This window comes from Sarcophilus harrisii, chromosome 3 (assembly GCF_902635505.1).
Source record: "Sarcophilus harrisii chromosome 3, mSarHar1.11, whole genome shotgun sequence".
NCBI classification, from domain to species: domain Eukaryota; kingdom Metazoa; phylum Chordata; class Mammalia; order Dasyuromorphia; family Dasyuridae; genus Sarcophilus; species Sarcophilus harrisii.
In genome coordinates this window covers 418,284,043-418,305,538 of record NC_045428.1, presented here as the reverse complement: position 1 = coordinate 418,305,538, position 21,496 = coordinate 418,284,043, and the positions used below count along the sequence as shown (strand labels likewise).

The 21,496-nt window shown below is 32.0% G+C and overlaps 1 protein-coding gene across 3 annotated transcripts in view; it reads right to left on the bottom strand.

Annotated features, from left to right (window-relative positions):
- Positions 1-991: 991 nt before the first annotated feature.
- The window catches only part of ACVR1C (activin A receptor type 1C), a 90,599-nt gene continuing 70,094 nt past the window's right edge, over positions 992-21,496 (bottom strand). The window contains exons 3-9 of one of the 3 annotated variants that reach the window (XM_023499220.2): positions 17,470-17,715; positions 13,770-14,000; positions 10,397-10,564; positions 9,568-9,724; positions 6,615-6,739; positions 2,936-3,066; positions 992-1,339 (exon numbers count right to left, since the gene is read on the bottom strand). In XM_023499220.2, the coding sequence (XP_023354988.1) occupies positions 1,214-1,339; positions 2,936-3,066; positions 6,615-6,739; positions 9,568-9,724; positions 10,397-10,564; positions 13,770-14,000; positions 17,470-17,715 (1,184 nt within the window). In that variant the 3' untranslated portion in view covers positions 992-1,213. The remainder of the gene's footprint in view (positions 1,340-2,935; positions 3,067-6,614; positions 6,740-9,567; positions 9,725-10,396; positions 10,565-13,769; positions 14,001-17,469; positions 17,716-21,496) is intronic. The other 2 variants (XM_012544727.3, XM_031960647.1) reach the window with 2 other exon arrangements.

Below are 21,496 nucleotides of genomic sequence, written 5' to 3'. Positions count from 1 at the left end.
TATATATGAACAAGAACTACACAAAACAGAGTGGCATAGATAATTTTCATTCTGCATAGTTGGAAGGAACTACCAAATTGATGACAATACAGATCCATTTGAGTATTTGACTTCCCCAATGGAGGTAAACATAAAACTAAAATTAGGAAAATTGGAATTCTTTTCTTTTTATTCATAAAATACTGATATTTGTTGTAGACAAGAAGGTGAGTGTGTATTTACAAAGCTATTACACAAAAATATTTATTACCCTGTAAAACCATAATTAGCTTCTTTATGGTTTACCCCAAAACATCACTTTCCCTCTTGATCCTTTCACCTTTCCTTTCTTCTTCTCTTTTTAATACAGACCCAAAAAAGATAAAATTTTTTTTCTTTAAAAAATTTTCCTTTGGAAACTTCCAGTGATGGCAACTTTATGACTGACTAAAAAGGCAAACAGATAGATAGACAGACAGAGATGGATGAGGAAAGGGAAAGGAAGAGGAGCGGGAAAGGCAGAGAGAGATAGAGAAAGGAAGAGGGAAAAGGAGAGGGACAAAGACAGAAAGAGAGAGAAACAGAGAAAGAGACAGAGGCAGAGAGACCACAAACTATGAATAATTGAAAATTAAGAGACCAATACTGCTGAAAAGACAATAAATGGAATCATTGATATTTTATGAAGAAAATGCCAAATGAATAAATCTGGAGATTCTCCTAGGTCTATTACCACTTCTGTGAAAGATTTTATTCTTACTTGTTTTATAATTAAATTGTGAATACAGTAACTAAAGTTTATTCTGCTTCTGAGGGAAGAATGGAGAAATAAAGGAAAACTACTTAGCATTCTCAATTAAGGTGGTCCTTCATATATTTTGCTTTACAATAAAATACCTATTTTAAAAGTTTTAAATTTTGTTTCAAGTAGAAAAAAATAATAAAACATACTTTATGGATCAGATTTATTCTTTTTTTTTTTTTTTTTTTACTATTTTCTTAATAACTTTCTTTAAGGAAAAAAGTTAGTGTGCCACTATTCAAAATAAAAGATAAACATGAAGACAAGATCAGCCAAAAATTGCCCTGCCAGCTTTAAAGTAGGGTTTCAGGGCTGTGCTTTGGACATTTAAATACTGCACTATATATTTTTGAGGTAGAGCAAAGGAAAAACAACAAAACAAAACAAAAATCACAATTTTTCAAAAGATTCCTTTTTAACGCCAAATATCACTTATATTTTGGAGTCTTCTTTTACACAAAGTTGGGAAATGGTCTTCTTAATACGCAGAGCTGTCAAGCGAGCTGCCCCATTTGCATACCAACACTCCCTCATTATTCTACCCATTACTCGGAGTGCCTTGAAAAGAAGAATTTCATATTATTATTCTGGCTAGCAACAGAAAATGAAAAAAGCTGAGCAGTAAAACCAATGAACTGAAATCAAGCTGTGATAAACAAACAGTAAACATGAGACTATAATTAGAGTTAAATTAAAATTAAATCATGCACCCAAATGTAAAAAAATAATTCCACCTACACACATAGCTTTTATCCACAGAAAGATGAACTCATTTAAAATTCAAACTACTCATGGAATTCTACTTTTCAACTATTTAATGAATAAGTTAGGTTGCTCCCATATAGTAATTCAAGTGAAAATGTTTTAGATCAAGTGATAGAGAAACATAAAAAAAGGGAAATAGGTAAACTTTAAAAACACCCCCCCCAAAAGACTCAGTCAGTCACATAAAATAATTGCATCATACCCTTACCGACAGATGCTTTTAAAAGCGTGTTTTTTTTCCTCTTTTGGATCTCTGACCCTCCCAAGATATTTTAAGATTTCCTGGCTAGATTTCTTTCCTAAGGACCAGGTTTTAAACCAAAACCAATCTGATTCTAATTGGATAGGTCCTAATCCCAAGCCCCATTTGGTCATTGTTTGAATCCTGATTGATTCTTCCCCTCCAAGATTCATTCATTCAATCATTCATTCATTTATTTAGATTTTTTTGAGGGGGTAACTAGGTAAAAGGGGAGATTCTTTGTCTCAATTGCTACCTAGCCTTAATCACTAAATGACTATAACCTCTGTCAAACAGAGAACTGTTGAAGACCTTAGTTTAAAAAAGCCAAGGTCTCCTATTTCATCCAGGGCCATCTCCAGTCATCTATCTTGATCTATATCTTGAGAATGCATCCAGTTGATTCTGGAGGGCAAAGTGAGGCAGGTAACCTTGCACAGCCCTCCCTCACTAAAATACAACTCATTTGCATGTCATGGCATCACCTCCCTTATATCATGATCCTCCTCAAAAACAAAGGACAAACAACAACAACAATATTAAATAAGTTATTAAGGAGATTTATTATAACCATTGTAGTAGGAGTAGGAGGTGGATAGATGGTGGACATAGCAATAGGTTTAAAGGCAAAAAATTTGAGTTGAAATTCTCTCTCAGACTTTTAATAACCATGTGATTTTGAGAAAATTAAAAATTCTCTTTGGGCTTCATTTCCCTCTGTTTAGAGACTCAATGGCCTCTAAGGTATCTTTCCATTCAAAATCTATTATTCCAACTGGGGCAGTTCCAAATCCAGAAAGAAACCATTAGCTATGAATTGTTAAAGGATTGGTAAGCAGTTTGTGGATGATTCTTTTCTCTTACACAAAGGAGTTACTAAGAATACTTCCTATTGCCATGGGAAGTAGAACCAAAGAAAATTAGTTGTAGTAGAAGAGATTCAGATTAGACAGAAAAAGAAGAAATAGACCAGATATGACTAGTCAAAAGAAATTATAATAAGATAGATACCAGTGTTTCTGAGTAGTGATTTCAACCTTGAGTCATAGGTATGGTATAGATGTCATCTGAAAATTCCTCCTAAATTAATTAAGATTGCAGTACATGCAAAGCAAAGTAATTATAAATGATGATGATGATGGCCTTACCTCACAACTTTGCCACTGATTTGGTATATTTGGTCTATATTTCTGTTCACAAACAACTTTTCTCATGTCTTCTACTGAGGGATCTGAAGGCACCATGTCATAAAAAGGCAATTGGTACTCTTCAGTGATTCCTATGGGGAATTTGGAGAATAAATTGTGATTTTCATGTGAATGACATATAAAAGTAGATTTTAAAAGATGATCTAATTTCATCTTGAGTTTTTAGTAAATTAGGGAACACAATAAATCATGAATCACAACAGAAAAAAGGTAACTTTTTAACACAATTGAAAAGAAGATATTTCATTCAATATGATACATTTCAAAAATGATAATCTCTAATTACAGAATTTCTTATAATTACATTAATCCTACAGCCAACTATACTTATAACACAATAAAATAGTTTTCTTTCTTGCCTAAAGAAATTTTGAACAATCTGATTGCTTCTACCATCCAGATTATAGAACATACATACAATATTCCATCAAGTTAAATATATTAATTTAGTGGCTTTTTAAAAATTAACTTTTATTCTAAACTTAAACATCAGAAAAGAGCATTTCCAGTTATACAGTAGAATACTGGAAAGAGATTGTATATTAAACCATAAGTCTTCACTTTATAATTTTTGCCATTCTTAAAAAGTATATAATAAATTCAACATATTGCTTTTAAAATTATTCTACTTATCTGTTTCTTCCTATACATTAAAAATGCTTCAAGGCCCTTTCTTTTTGTCATCACTTTGGCTAACCTGCCTTCAACTCTCCCTCAATTAAAAAATGGAAAGATAAAGGAAAATTTTAACAAACAGTCAAGTAAAATGAATCTACTTACTAAGGCTATCCAAAAATTATGTCTCTTTCTACATCATCACCTCCCTCAGGAGGTGGGGTAACCATCATTATTTGGTCATTACATTGATCAGAATCTTAAGTCTTTCAAAGTTGTTCTCTTATAAATTGTTCCCCTGAGTCTGCTCATTTTACTCGGCAGCAGTTCATTTTACCCAGGATTTTCTGAAATTGTCCTTTCCATCACTTTTTCCTGTATAATAATATTCAATTACATTCATATAATACAGTTTATTCAACAATTTACCAAATGATGGACAGCCTCTTTTTTCTTTTGCTTTTTTCTATGTCCACTTGTTTCCCTGTTGAATTGAATGTATTTCTACACCAAATTTCATATATTTATGTTCATTTCTTCTTTGCCTTGTTCTGATAAGAATGAGGATCATAAAATGAGCACTCATCCCTTTTATCTTATATTTGTATATTCTTTGTCTCACTAATTCCAATTATAAAACAGTAAGTTCCACCCATTCTTCATACACATATCTTCTTTCTCCTTTCTGTACTACTGTGTGCATTTTACAATCATCTTGTTCCCTTCCAAAAACCCTCAGAGTAAAACCAATCTATTCTCAGATTCTCTATTTTTCTTATTTAATTCCCACAAACAACCTTTGAAAACATTAAAGTTCTAAAAGTATATTTGTTTCTTCTTTCTCTATTAAAATGTTAAGTGTTATATCACTTTCTTCCTTTCCCATCATTCAAATAAATTTTCCCTTCTAGGATTTTTTTTTTTATTCTTATGTTTGCAATTAAAGTCTATTATACTATCTTCCTTTATTGAGTTTTTAGTCCCCCTTATAATTTCACTGATTGTTTCTTACCAAGCTTCAGTTTTGGATCACTTCCACTATGCAATGTCTTTGCTCCTATACACTTGCATTTTTGACTGGGTTCACTAATATTGTTGTTATACAGTCTCAATTGGCTCTTAGTGCTGCTATGTAATACTACACTTCCCTCAGCAACTCATGTCCCTCTCCCCAGTGGCTCTTCCCTCCTCAAATCCACTATGGCTCTCCCTATCTCCACCCACTCAACTGAGAAATTTGCATATTTTACAGAAAAAAAAATAGCATTTATCTAAACTTTTTTTTCAGTTCATGTCACTCAAATGCCTTCTAACTACTCCTCCTTCAATGTACCTCATACATGAAGAGATAGTTTTAATCCTTCCGCATCATGGCCTCATTCTACTGAAAATTGCTCTCTCCAAAGTTATCAATGATCTATTAGCAAATCCAATGCTAATCTCCATTCTCCTCAACCTTGTTTACAATCCTTGACACTTTTGATCATCCTCTCCTTGATACTCTCTTCTCTCAACTTTTTTGGGACAATACTCTCTTCTGGTTCTTCTTCTACTTATCTGTCTACTTCTCAGTCATTTTTTTTCCCTAGATCTTCAAGCCTCTACTCAAAGGTGTCCCTCATGGCTCTGCCCTGATACCTTTTATCTTCTCTATATATACTAGTTCACCTGGTCATCCCATCAGATCAAGCGGATTTAATTATCGTCTCTATGCTAACAACTATTAGTTCCACCTTTTCTACCTGAACCTCTTCACTGACCTCTAATCTCACATCTACAAGTTCCTCTTAGACATTTCAAATGACTACCTAGACATCCTAAACTCAACATGTTCAAAATAGAACTCTTTATCTTTTTTCTTAAATCCTCTCTCCTTCCTTTCTATCTACCCTTCCTGCCACTAGACACAAAATCTTACAAACTTCATATGTCTCTGGCCTGTCTCTACTCATGTCTACATTAGTGATAGTTTTGTTGATGACCACTTTCCCTACTGCCTATGAACTTCTGTGCAATTTTAGGGTAGAGGAAGACATTTACTATAAATCTTCATTGGATTTATTGACCATTATTTATCTGGCATGAATTTCACTTTTTTTCTGGTATAAATATGTGGGATCTACATACTGTGACTCCATTCAAACAGTCAGCTGTCTTAGCCAAGTCTAAATTCCCCTTAAAATATTGTAAATATAATAAAATTTAAGGTTTTATGTGATGATCTTATTAAATTTAATTTTTCAATGTTGAAAAAAATGACACTTTTTATTATTTTTACAATGTATTTCCTTACTGACATTACTAATATGTAAACCAAGGAATGGAAATAGATTGATAAAGGACAGATGCCAGAGTCCAGGAAGGGGTATCAAGCTTATATTTCCTTTGTATATAGAAATAAACACAAACCTTCAGGATATATTTATTTACTATCATATTCTATAGTTATTTGTACATGCTTTATATTTTCTTGTTTGTAATCTCTATAATAGGAACCACATCTTATGTCAACCCTTATTCCATCAAATGTATAGTACTTGATTCAAAACATAGTACCTGTTTTTTAAATTGTATTTAATTTACATCATTTTGTCAAAGAATATATTGTGGAATGGGTAGCATCAGTTCATGGTGCAAGAGGAAAATTGTTTGAAAGTATGAAACTCTTAACTTTTTGCTGCTATTTATTCATTTCAGTTACGTCCAATTCTCTGTGATGTATTCTAGAGTTTTCTTGGCAAAGATAGTAGAATGGTTTGCCATTTCTTTCTCTAGCTCATTTTGTAGATAAGGAACTGAGGTAAAAATGACTAAGTGACTTCCCTGGGATCACATAGCTAGTAAGTATCTGAGGCCAGATTTGAATTCATGGAAGATGAGTCTTTTAGATGCTAAGACCAGTGCTCTATTTACTAATGGCACCACCTAGCAGGCCTAACATGTATATTTTTAAAGCAGTCAGAAAATAATATTTCATAAGGCCTAAGAAATAAAAGATAATTACCTCCAACTGAACATCTCCGTGCTATTTCCCAATATACCAGACCAAGAGAATATATGTCAGCACGTTTGAAGGATTCAAAAATATTCATATTCATTGTATCATCAAGCACCTCAGGAGCCATATACCTTTAAAAAGAATATATATGCACCAGATTGTACATATAGACTTTCTAGAAGTTCAGTAAAATGCTAGTGTAGCTGTCAGCTAGTAAAATCTATTCAGAAAATAAAATGGAAATATTGCAATAAATTACTCATAATCCTCAAGAGGTAAGGAGAATGGCCACTAATTATAGCTAGTATTTACTACTTAAGTACCATGATTCAAGTCTCAAAATCTCCTAATCAGGTAGAGTGCCAGAGGGGGACTAAGAAAAGTAATTATGATTAGTTGAAAAGAATAGCTTTAGTTTTATAGACACATTCTAAAAATTTACCCAATCTTGGAGATTAGAAAAGGCATTTTTGGTTCAAAGGAAAGGGTAATTTTTCAAGTTTTGATCAAAGAACCCAGATGACATTACTGAAATTGGCATTAAGGGCTAGAGGGCTTTTTGGCTTCCATATATTTTTTATATATTTTCAAGTTTTTAGGTTCTGAGCCAGATAAATCACAATAATATCATCAAATTTAATACAAAGAAAAAAAATTGGATCATGGTGAAAGTAACACCAGAGACTGGATCTCTAACTCAATGATCTCACTATAAGAATTGTTTATTAAAAATTTAGATTCTTTAAAATAAAGTATCAATAATTAAGATTCTTCAAAGTGTCAATAAAATATCAATAATAATTTTAAATAGTTAAAAAAGAAATAATTCATATGACCAATGTCTTGGGACTAGGTGAATAAATTATGGTATTTACACATGCATGCATATGGTGGTATTATACAAAAAAAAGATGAAAATAAAGATTATGAGGGTCTATGTAAAAACATATTAAGCAATGCAGAATGAAAAGAATAGAATCTAAGCAGAGAATGTGCTGACAGAATTTTTTTAGAAGCTACATGACAATAGTAACAGCAACACAATAAGAAAGAAAAATCGGGAAAAAAAGACATCAGAAGAGAACATGGAAAAACATTATTTTGGGCTAAAATTTACTACATTTTTAAGCCAATTATCTTAGAATTCTGAGCTTTTATGGTTAATGTACATGAACACTGAATTCTGTTAGGTTTTGTTGAAAATTTTTAAGCATGGAAAAAATTTAATAATAGCTTTTTATTTTCAAGATATATGCAAAGATATTTTCAGCATTCACCCTTGCAAAACCTTGTGTTAAATTTTTCTTCTTCCCTTCCCCCATCTTTTCTTCTAGACAGCAAGTAATCCAATATACATTAAACATGTGCAATTCTTATATACATATTTAGCATGGAAAATTTTTAAAATTAGTATTCTTTTATTCTTTCTCTTTGGGGAAAGATTTGTTATTGATCTTGTTTGTATGTGAGTGCTAATGTAGGGCAGAAAGTAGGAAAATCAGGAGTAATCACATTGCTACAATATTCCATTTACACATAGAATTAAACAAGCACAAAACCACTCTTGCATTTATAGGTTGGCAGCATCAGATGGAATAATTGGAGATTGACAAGAATGGAGAGTTCGAGTAAGGAGGAAGCTTAAAATACATCTAAGTTGGACCTAAGAGCTGTATAAAAACCAAAACAATGTGTAGTACATTAGTAGTACAAATTACAACTGGGTGGACCAGAGTATACTCAGTGTTTCAGTATATGAACTAATGACCCAGTAAATACATGATAGAGAAAAATTATTCAAACAGCACCCTTATTCACAAACAAAGCTCACCACAAATTCTGTTATACAACAACATATACCATCCAGAAACTCCAAGAAGATAACAGCTTTGGAAGCCAAGAAAAGTGGCAACAATACTGTTGAAGGATTATAACCTTCTAGCCCAGAAGAGTTCACCTGGGAAAGTTGCTTGGTTTTGAAGACATTCCAGAAAGTTCAATCAGAAATCAAGCCACTGAATTTAGTTTAAAGGGCCTTTAATAACTCATGGGGATGTTTTTATTGTTTTTAATTTCAAAATAAATGGGAGATCCCAAAGTAATGCTAATAATTGAACAGAACTTAAAAGGGGAAAGGAAAATAAAAAGAGCTAACTGATAATCTAGGAAGAATTTATCTTTCAAGTACTGTAATCAAAGATATTCCAGAATATTAAACATGTCTTCAATAAGAGGACATAGCCAGATAAGTGTGCCTACGTAATTTTTTGTATTTCCCTTTTTACCTTTTCATATATCTGTATTAGAGGGTAGAGGAAAAGTAAGAATTATTTAGTTTTTTTGTGCACATTTTTTTTTCATTACATTAACATTCATTTCATTATGTATACCTTGAAAGCACGAATCATGTCCAAAGGTATATTATATTACTAAACATCCACAATTTAGAGGGCATATACAGAAATGAATTAACTATACAATGGACAGGCATTGTGGCATAGGCATTAGAAATGTGGTCTTGAAGACAAGAAGACATGGATTTAATTCCCACTTAAGATATATACAAGCTAGGTGACCTAAGAAAGGCACTTAATCTTAATACTTTAGGCAATTCACTAGGATAATAAATTGCAGAGAAGATGCTAAACTGAATAAGTAAGGGAAATTTCCTCCCCAGGAATTCCCTATGTTAATGAAATTACAGATCCAATCTCTATTCTATCCTATCTCCAATCCATGGGTAGCCACATATAATTAGAAGGATATATAGTGGGTTAAAGTAAAATTCTTTCTATCCAGGGCTTGGGATAATCCCTGTCCCAACTTCTACTTACAAAGCATCGCAATAGCCTGCTACTCATAAGTATGTGCTGTCCATAACATTGATATTCAAGAATCAGATTGTATCTGATTGTGGGTAAAAAAAAAAAATCCAATACCTCTATGGTATCTGTCCTACCTCTTTGTTCCCACTCTGGGGTTCTGAGGGATGTCAATTGTGTTCAATACTGAATCATGCTTCACAGCCAGTCCTAAGTCTGCAATGGCACAGGCTTCACATTTTTTCACTAAAATATTCTTTGATTTTAGATCTCGATGAGCAATTGCAGGTTTGCCTATGAAGCACAAAGGAAAAAATTAATATATTTTTCCACATGGGAAAGGAATATTCAATTTAGAATTAATTATAGAATATCCTCTGAACAAAATAATTACCATCTTTATTTCCACATGATAAAATAGCAAATATTTTAATACAAAAGTTATAAATTTTATTCAGTCTTCAGCAGACACTAAGCAACAGACTAATTGTAAAAGTTCAATAAAGACTTTTCAATTCATACAACTTCTTTCCTTCAGACTCTAATATTTCCATGTATATTAAACTTTCATAAATCTGTGTTAGGGGATGGAGAGACAGTGATAATTATTTAGTTTTGTAATACATTATTTTATTCAACATCATAAATTACATTCCTAGTTTTACTATGCTAAAACTATTTATATACTCTATGTATAGAACAATTGACTATAAAGGAAAACCTTATACTAAGCAGTCAGAAAGACTCAACTGGGAATTAATAACTTAATATATATAATATCTAAAGTAGATGAGCCTTGAGAATTGACTTAAGAGGATTTTATCCTGAAAAAAAAATGAGTCTTTAGATCCATTTAATAGTCTTAAACAATGCTTAATTTAATGGTATTGGATAAGCTAAGCCAGTTTTGTAAAATGTTATATATTTCATTAATATTTTTCAGTAAGGAAAAAATGCAAAATATACCTTGTGTCCCAACTATCTCCATATGTAGATGGGCCAGACCACTCGCTACTGAAAGTGCCAATCGTATCATACCATCCAATGTCACTGTGTTTCTATTTAAATAGTCATATAAAGAACCTTGCTCATGGTATTCAGAGACAAGCCACAACTGAGTCCAAGTTCCATTATCTAAAAATAAAAGAAAAAAAGAGCCTTATTAGCATGAAAAGAGAAATGAAAAATTCTACAGTGTAAAGTATGGGCTAGCTTCCTGGAGGGGCTCAGGATCAGTCAGAGTCAGGATTAATTAAAGTTCTTGGTTTTTAGGGGGAAAAGTGAAGGAGGCAGGCAAGCTGCATACGGCTTGCCAAAGATCTATCCCCAATGCTGGAAATCGGAGTCTCCAACTTCTCTCTTCTTTCTCCTGCAGCCAAGTGACTCTGACTTCTCTCCCCCAACCCTCCAATTCTTGCCTACAATTATCTCTCTACCAAACATTCATCAAGCACCAATGGTGAGGACAGCCATCACATCACCACCTCATCTAAATATATGTATATAGAGCCATTATCTCACATGGAATAGGTAATTAGCCTTAAGTGTTCTGCTGTCTGATTCAAGCACACCTTTTCAGAGTTTCAGATCTTTACACTATAGCACAATAAAACTAACCTGAATTATTGGCAAAACCAGGGTAATTCTTCCTTTGAAGGTGACACATAAAGCTGTTTATGTACATTCTATGTTTGCTACACCATCACATTATGCAGTAGTGATCTGGTATAAATCCAAATCATAGAACATTTCCTTCTGCCTTCATCCTACATCATTTCTACTCTATCAGTGACTGCTGGTAGTAATAACCAAGTTATAGGGGAAATGCTAGCTCAGTTTATTAGTGGAAGTTTATTCTGCTACCTCAGATATAAATTATGCCCTAATTCAGCTTTCAAAAAGAAAGGCAATACCAATAAGTATAGAAATATACAGTATATGCTTGTATAAAATATTACTGGAGCCAAAACTTGTGCCATTCCTAGTTTTACAGTATTCTTTCATTATGTGGTTAACAACTTTTTACTGGTAACTTTTCATCACCTTGGTCTCAACATCCTGGAATTAGTTCAAGCAATGAATTCAAAGACTATAATATATATCTTTTTTTCTTTCTCTCTAGAAAAATAAATGCTTAAAATTAGTGTGACGTCTATATAATTCATCTGTGTTCTTAAGAAAGCCAGTTCATCCAAGGGATCTAAGTTCTGGGTCATCATGGCCTGCTCCATTCTGGAAAGTGGTCAGATAAATGACAACTGTTATGTTGTCAGTAAAGTTAATTAGAATATTTCTCATCCAAGAAATTATAGAATTCCTTCCAAGTTATCTCTTCCAATAGACTACTCTGACATTCACTACAAGACAGAGAAATATGGTTTGCCTCCCCCATTCCCTACCCAAGCTTTATTATGATTTTCAAGGAATTGTTAGGGAAAATCATTTGTGACTTGAAACCTTGCCATTTACAATGATTTTTAGACTAATAAACATGATAAATATTATTAGTCTGCCTAAGATTATGTATGCAATTTTCTTATTGCTATTTTGATAGGTTTGCTAAACTAATTTAATCAATGATACATGTAAAGTTTTTTGGAAATCTTAATACACTATTTAAGTGAAAATTATTATTATTACTACTCAGATTCAAGTAAGTAGACATAAATGTTTCATTCTAAGGTTGAGAGATGAAGGAGATGGAAAGGTAACCATATTTTAGGTGAAGGCTATTTATTGTACCACTTTAAAGACTTTGTATTAATTTTTCAAGTATGGGTACATGGAGCTTCTTTAGAAAAGACATGTTACTAGTACAATCTAAATTGCCAAATTAGTTCTGAAACTAAATCATTCTCAGTTTTTCCTTGACTCCTACTCACCCACAATCAAAAATTAGGAGACAGAGAAGGCAGAAACACAAAGAAATCATAATGAAGTACACACAAATGTAGCCACAGCTTAAGATATACCTTAAGTCATTTGAAAATCTAGTTTTGAATCATTATTTCACAATGAATTTAATATGGGGGTGGGGGAGAACTATCAATTCTCAATCATCAAGGATCAAGAAGGACTGAAAAACAATAGATGATTAAAGGTACAGATAATTTTTAAAGGTCTTATTAATTAAAATAGTGACAAGCTCTATATTTCCAATCTTTTTTAAAAGTGCTATTTCCTTCTTTCCTTCCTTTCTTTCCTTCCTTTCTTCCCTCCTTTCTTCCTTTTTTCTTCCATTCCTGCCTTTCTTTCTTCTATTTTTCCTTTTTTTATTCTTTTTTGGTTGGGAATGGGAAAAGAGAGGAAGTATGGACCTAGGATTTCAATAGTGTGAGAAACTCTCTCCTCAATACAGTTTGGTTATTCTCTCTAGTTGTTGAGAATTGCCTGAGTAGTGAGAAGATAGTTTGGAGGCAAAAGATGGACACAGATCTACTTGATTCCAAGAGCAGCTCTCCATATATTGAACCATTCAGCCCGAAACATTAATTATATAGTAGAAGTAATTATAAAGTTAACATAAGTAGAATAATTTTAAACCCCTTTCCTTTTCTTTTCCTGGCACCTTAAGGGAGATATTAAGAATGTATGAGAAAAGGTAAAAATGGAATGATGTTGAATTTTAACCAGATGACCTGGGTTCAAATCCCACTTCAGAATTTCTCTGGGCCCTAGTTTACTTCTTTGTAAAAATTAAAAAGTTGAAGTAGGTGAACTCTGAAATCTCTTCCATCTCTACACTCAAAAGTCTATGAACTAAAAAAATTTAGCACAAAAGACAAAGAAATAAGACATGGATAATCTGTCACTTTTGAATAATCAGAAATAGACCAATATTTTATGAACACTATAATTAAAAACCTTAAGGACTTTTCTTTTTCCTTTGAACTTAAAAAGAAGTCTCAAGGTAGAAGTAGATACTAAATGGATTCTAAAACTTCAATCAGCTGTAAACTATGTATTTATACATGCAAAAAAAAGCAAGACAATGCTAATTTGAAGTATCATGATCTTAAATGTTCTTGAAACCCTTCTAACAAAGGTTTGGAGTATTAAAGAGTTAATTTTTGTGAATGCACCAGGTTCATTAAATAAAAGATGTTCTACAAGTACAAAATTACTGTTTAAATCGATTCATTCTACTATATTTGACTTAAGTTTATTATATTGCTATCAAGTATTACCTCTTTGCTATAGGAAATTAGTGCAATTTTTCTATCATCTCCTAGATGAAAAAAAATGAATACTTTTCTATTGCATTAAAAAATGTGCTTGCATTTTTCCTGAAAATATATTAAGCATGTTTACATAAAGTACTAAACTTGACTGGAAATACCTTTATTATCAGCAGCAATGAAGCCAAGGATGTTTTCATGTCGCAGCATAACTGTTTGGTAGATTTCTGCCTCACGAAACCAAGACCTTTCATCTCTTGAGGAAAATATTTTCACAGCCACATCTTCCCCACACCACCTGCCATGCCATACTTCACCAAATCTACCTTTTCCTACTATTTCCTGAAGTACAATTGTCCTTGCAATTGTTCTCTGAACCAATAGAGGTAAACCTAAACAAGAAAGAAATGGAATTTTTGGTGAAAATAAATACACATTAAAAGAAAAGCAAGCATCATAATTATAATCATTTTAGCATAAAAATCAAATCATATTGATAATATTTTATAACTCGGAATAATTATTGTTTTAACTCAATGTTAAAATATACTTGAAAACTATCCCAAAGTATTAACACAAATTATTTTTCATATATATGGAATTTAGCTTTGAGATTTCTTCCCCCACCTTTGAAGCCAGTCTTTTTGCTGGCCTGCTTAAAATGATGTACAACTCTCCTCCTTTATCTATCTTATCTAGTCAGGAGAAGCATCAAATAAATGAAAATGGATTTTTTTGTTAATCACAAAATTTTAGTCAGAAGGAATATCAGAAATCATCTTGAAGCTAATCCATATGCAAAAAAGAAATGACTATTCCAACACACCCAACCTGTTTATCAAGTCTCTAATGGAAAGTATCCAAAAGAAACCCACTCCTTTTGAAAAAGGTCCATTCACCTTTTAGAAGAAGTCTTATTAATATTTTCAAGCCTCTATAATATCAATACATTATTGTTAATTCTATCTTCTGGTGTCAAGTGAAATAAGAACAATTCTTTTCATGTGAAGTGCTTAAAGTATTTGAGAACAACTATGGACCGACAATCCCCTGAGTCATCTTCTCTCCAAATTAAATACAACTATTCTTTTAATCTATTCTTATGTAACATGGACTGATAAAAATCCATGTTTATATGCACAGAGTAAGTAAGCATGGATGAAAGAGTACATTGTGAAGTCCATAGAAACCAAAATAATATTATCATAAATGTTAAAAGATGAAGGGGAAGATGCAATATTCAAATCAAGTTACCAATTCAAACACATAGTATAATGCAAACAGGGAAAAAGTCAAAGGAAATTTCTTCCTTAATGAAGATATATTTATTCTTAGAAATTTTACATATTGAATTGATATCAAGTTTAATGATAAGAGAGAGAGAGTACTTGTCAATAATAGTCTCATCTCTTGCCCTTGCTATTCTAACTTAAATATGCCACTATATATATGCTCTCTATATTATGAATCTCATGTTTCTGTTTAAGGTAAACACAATCTATTAAGTCAGCTACTGCAATTGTAAAATCCAAGTGATGAATATAACTCATTGGAGAAAGAATGTCTTTAAAATTACTAAGTCAATAAAAATTATTTCCAGTAGTGAATCAAAATTATTTTTAAAAATAACATCATAGTCCTCTTTACCAATCCTTCTTCATATTCTCACCTTTGAAGACCCAAATACACAAATAACTTATCATCAAGAATAAGAGTCAGTACTTATATAGTGCTTTAAGGTTTGAAAAATACTTTACAAATATTTTTCTTCTTTTATTCTCACAATAGTCCTAGAAGGTAGATGTATTTATCACTCACAGTTAATGGGTGAAGAAACTGAGATAGGTTAAGTAAATTACCAGAAGTGATACACTTATTAATTGTCTGAGATTGGATTTGAACTACTATCACCTCTTGTAGATAGTTGTTCTACTCTAACCCTAATTAGTTATTGTCCCTAGTTGTTACTACTCTAACCCCCTCGAATTATCTTATACATATCTATCTCTCTACATATTTTATCCTCCAAATAAAATCTTAATTTCATTTTTGTATTTGCATTAGCACAGTAAATAATATATAATTTCCAATTTAGATAATTGGGGAAAATCAACTGCAAATTGACTAATTTGGTAGAATAGACTATATGTATATATATATATATATATATATATATATATATATTTACTTTATGACTTACTAAGAGATATAGGCTTTATAAGAAGTAACCTTCAAAATTAGTTACAAACCAGAGGTGCAGTGCTTTAATTTACTAAGAGAGCTAGCTTCCTGTTCTCTTTCTTACATCCTCATTAGTTTAAGAAAGTACGTACAGGGGCTGCTAGGTGGTGCAGGGTTGCTGGACGATGCAGTGGATAGAGCACCAACCCTGAAGTCAGGAGAACCTAAGTTCAAATCTGGCCTCAGACACTTAACACTTCCTAACTGTGTGACCCTGGGCAAGTCACTTAACCCTAATTGCCTCAGGAAAAAAAAAATATGTACAACTTCCAAAGGAATTGCAGAACAATATTGTCCAGTATATTCAATAACTAAGAAGAGATAATAATACTTAATAAAGAGATCTGTTTTTTTTTTCTTTTTGAAACAATGACCACAATAACAAACTGAACAAATAGTCTTTGTGTAAAAAACTTAGGACATTATATCACTAAAAACAAATAGACTTTGCTTCTACTTTTTGGACTATAAAATTCCTGCTGAGGGACATTCTATGAATGGTTTTTTATGTAGTGAATATATATATACATACATGCATATATATTTATTTATTTATTTATTTATTTCTGCCTGATAATAAAAAGCTATCTACACCTGATACTTCTGCATCATGATGCCATCAGCTGGAAGAGCTTGGTACTACTTCTAGGTCATTTAGAAGTCTTTAAAATGACAAACCACCTCTTAAAGAAAAGAAGCAGGAACATTCTTAAAAACTGTTGCTTATGGGCCTTTCAGAAACATTTAGACTGCAGGGATTTTTAAACTGGGGATTAGGAACTTTTAAAACAATATTTTGATAGCTATTTTAATATAAAAAGTTTCCTTTGTAATCCTTTGTATTTTATGCATTTAAATGCATTAATCTGAGGTGGGGTCTGTGGATTCCAAAGGAGTGACACACAAAAAAATTAAACTCCCATTCTAGAAAGACAAACCAATTCCCATGACAAGAAGTAAAAGCAACCAACTTTTCTTTCCTTCTGTTGGCACAGCTTATTTCTCTGAATAGCAGATGGAACAAAAGGTAAGGACCAGCCCAGGTCTATTCACTATCAATAACATAAGGAAGCAAGCTTAAGTTCAAGGCTATAATTACAAATGAGAGGAGCAAGGAACAAGTTGTCCACTTTTACTTCTCTGTTCTTATACTTTTCTTAATGGATAACTTGGCACACACTAACATATTCCCTCTCATCTTTCACAAGTAATACATTAGTCACTGTGTCAAGTCCACAGCCACTAAACCACCATACTTAGCATTGTTACAAAAATTTGTTTGAAATTGTACCCAAAAGGCTTTAAAGTTCTGTTATAATTACTAGTTTGTCTTTAAGGAAATATAATAAAATAATCAAAACACAAGAGACTATACAAAAATGTAAATAACTCTAGGAAAGGAAAGATATAACAGTTATTTTCAAATATCTGAAAGATATATGAAAAAGAAATTAAATATTCAGTGTAATAGTAGTGAGATACAAACTTGGTTCCTAACCCTGCCATCAATGCTATAGCAGGGATCCTGGGGGGAAAAAGGAGAGAAATAAATATTTCCTAGCATTGAAGAGAAGCATTTTGCATCTGAGATTTACTTGGAAATGAGTAGAGAGTACATACCCGATCCAGACCCAGATGTAGTCATATCATAAATAAGATCTTTAAGAGTTTTCCCAGAATTTACTAAGTTGCATTCATTTAGTGGTTCTTCCACATTTTGCCTCTTTTTCTTTTTATAAGTGCATTGACGTCCTTGACAGGTACATATAGTCAACATTGCAGCTATAGACAAAAGGCACACTGGTATGGTGATAATTATGGTTAGCTCCACTGGTCCTAGTTTTTGCAGTTTTGGAGATACTGCAGCTTAAAAAGAAAACAATAGTGAATCAATCTATTTTAATTATTCTTGAAATAGCAATATACTTAAGAATATTTTCAAGTCTACACCTTGTAAACAAACTAGTCATCCCCAAACTGTCGTTCATGAACTCTATGGGATACAGAGTTATGACAATTAGTCCAGCACACTAAATGACTCAGTAGTGACTCATTAATGACTCATTAAATGTCTCTAGATAACATTTACTACAGTCATATTACAAAAAGAAAAAACAAAAACAAGGAAAGAAAACTTTAGACAGACCAGGAAAACTATACAAAATAAGAAAATTTTGGACTGTTTATTAATTCAATTAGTTCTACTGTAAATATACTAAATATTTATATGCTATAATTTCTTATTTTGTAATTTGCTTAGTTTTGTTTTGATTAATAGTTTTTAAATTTGTATCTTGTTCACATTTTTTTACAAATAATCTCAGTATAATAATTAAATATATCTACTCTCTTAATATAAGAGAACAATTTTTATTTTTCAGTTGTATATAGATGTTGTGATAAGCAAATTGCTTTAAATATTACTGAATTTATTTCAGTTTTTCTTATATGCTCTCTTAAACATACAATTTAGAGAGGGAAGAGATATGAGAAGTCAACTAATCCAATCCCTTCATTTTTTTTTGGACTTTAATACCTGGCTATATTTAGGGTGATTACTGAATTGAAACTAAGGCTGCCTCCAGAGACCCCAAGAAAACCTCACCAAGAGAACAATACATTTTAGAGAAGAATATTACAGATAACTATGACATTCTGTCCATGGATTAAATTCAATTGGTTTGTATCTTAGATCCCCAGTCCTTCTTCAAGGCCCAATTCAGATATAGTGCTACTCTGTGACATTCTTGCTCACCCAATATACATATACACTGCATTCCACCTGAATATTTTCTCTCCTCCCTGCATCCTTCATATTATCATAATTTTTGACAGGATTTCTCCCTTGCATATACTACCCTCTCCCTTTCTAGTAGCTATTTATTAATTTACCTTCTTTAGCTGTCCCCACATGCCTATATCACAATGGAAAGAGAACTGGTTTTAATCTGAAAAAGTATATTTGAATACAAGTTCTGCAACTTATTGCCTATTTGATCATGGCAATGTCATTTCACGTCTTAGCTTCCTCATGTACAAAATACAGTAGTTGGTTATTATTACTTTCTTCAAGTTAAAAACAATAGTCCAGACCCATTTATCATTTCAACTCCTGTGCCTTGTACCTAGTAAGTGTGCAATGAAAGTTTATTTTGTTTAATTATTAGGTGAGAAGTTCATTAGTCCCACTTTTCTATTTTGCTTCTCACAAAGCATAAACATTAATTTCAGTTCCTAGCTCCTTCATGGTTGAACGAGATATTTCTTCCACATGCAAACCACCTCTTTTCTCAAGGGTTTTCAAATCCCATTGCTATGGAAAAGGGGAAAAGGCTATGGAGGCTATTTGTGGATGGAAACACACCAGGATACATAACAGAAAACATCTATTAATAATAATATTTCTTTAGTTCTTTGAGGAAACAACCAAAAGACAAAATAGCCCATTATAAATCCATTCCTTTGCATTCCTGTGTAATTTTGTTTTGTTTTGTTTTTTATTTGACTGGGGGGGGGTGGATAAGGAAAGAGAAATACTTAAATATCATTTAAATATTTCTCCTGGCTTCTTGAAATCACAGAATAGCAGTTTAAAGAATCCATATAGAGTTGTAAAGAATGTAAGCTGTTGTAAACCTAGAGAATTTTTCTACTATATATGCATCAAGATTGGGGTGATTTTAAAGAGAAATAGTATAATAAATTTTGAGAAATTTTGGGATGTCTAGTGAAAACTGACAAGGTTGGGAGACCTTGAAGGAGAGTAGAAAAAGCACTAGATTAAAATGACAGCATTTGGAGTCAAATCTCTCCTGTCACCTACAATTTGTCATACTTTGGAGAACTCTCCAGATCTCAGTTTCCTCATATGTAAAAGGAAGAAGTTGGACTCAGTAGCTACTAAAGTTCCTTCCAGTTCTAAATCTGTGGCCTTAGATAAAAAAATTCATTTTAATGATACACTTTCCTACTGATATTCATCCTGTTATCTATTTGGCTATTTTTTTCAGAGTTAATATTGCTAATGCTCATTTTATAGACTTCAGATAGACTTATCCAGGAATTTAAATTTTTCATTCCTAAGCAAAGGATAAAAAATGGCAAATAATTGGCAAGCAATAGAGTATTTTATTAAGGGACTACTTATGTGGGAAATATCATTTCTTAACTACATCTATTTCACAATAGCCAATCAAAGGTTAAGAAAGTTTTGCTTAAAGATCATCAAAAATAACACATAGGGGGTAAAAATGCTTATCATAATTTAATCACTAGTCTCTGAAAAGCTTTTCACTTACTCTTTGTCATCTCAATAGATCACCAAGAATCTATGTTGTCTTGTTTAGTATATAAAAATGTAAACATTAAAGTGTCATCTATTTTGCTTTTAAAAACAGGCATTACCCAGCTAGATTCTCTTACAGGAATGGAGTAATAAATCTGATGAACAGATTTTTTAAAAAGAATTTAACATTTTCAATATTAATTGAATATGAAGATAATTGGAGCTTATTCACCAATATCTATTGCAGAAGGTAAAGGAAAATTCTCACAGGAACATACTTGGTTCTCTCTTTGAAATCATCCCTTTTCCTCATACTCTCATTGAAACTTTGGCCACTGTCCTATGATCACTTGGGTTATAAAGGTAAGTTTATATTTTACCTTATGACGGTTCAAAAATTTAGCTCACTTCCAACTCCTGATGTTATCTAATTTTATGCTAAAATTATATAGAAATTTTGTGACAGATGTAATTCTAAAGATGACTGTTCAAAAACCTGAATAGTGACAATAAACAAAAAATTTTGAAAGGAAGACTAACTCAACTAAGGTGTCTACTGGTGTTATGAAGCACATTTTAAGCAAGGTCCAAACAAAAGAAGGTTTAGCCCTATAAATGAATTACAAAGTTTCCCAAATGTTCTTCAGTGAAAATCATCATTTCTAAAAAAGCAACTTAACCGTAAACAGTATAAAAATAAAATGGACATAAAATGCATCTTGCTCAAATTATATATAACAAGCAGTTGGATGAGTAAAAAGATTAAAAAGGGGTGGGATTTACCTAGGTAAAGGAATAGTCACACTGATAAGATTATAGATACAGCCAAATATCTAATGAATTTAATCAACTTGGCTGTTCTGATTCAGGAAAATATCCATTTTAAGCTATATTTTAACTCAACTGATGCCAATTTACATTTAATAAATCTTCTTTTTAATGCATCTAATAAAATTTAGAATGAAAATTAGAGATAAAAACCACTGTAACAAATAGCACTACTTCCACATTTTTGTTAAAGCTATGTCTGAAACAAGGTAAGAGTGTTTAGTTTATCTTATTATTGCAAATTCTCCAAACCATTTAGTCTGGAACAAGAAAATATTTTTCTGAACCCCATGGATTGCCTGCTTCATTTATTACAGGATGGGAGGGATAGAGATAGGAAGAGTAGAACTGGGCTTAGTTATAACTATATTTTTTATAATGGCTTTGTCTTGCTATTAAGTACCAATTAGGTCTCAACTTCTTTCTAATAACAAACTAGTCAAATCCATCCCTTCACCCCTCCAGAACACCTAATCAGCAAAATAACTATACAAAGGAAGAATAAAAAGGTGGGAAAGGCTGTGTTGGTGGTAT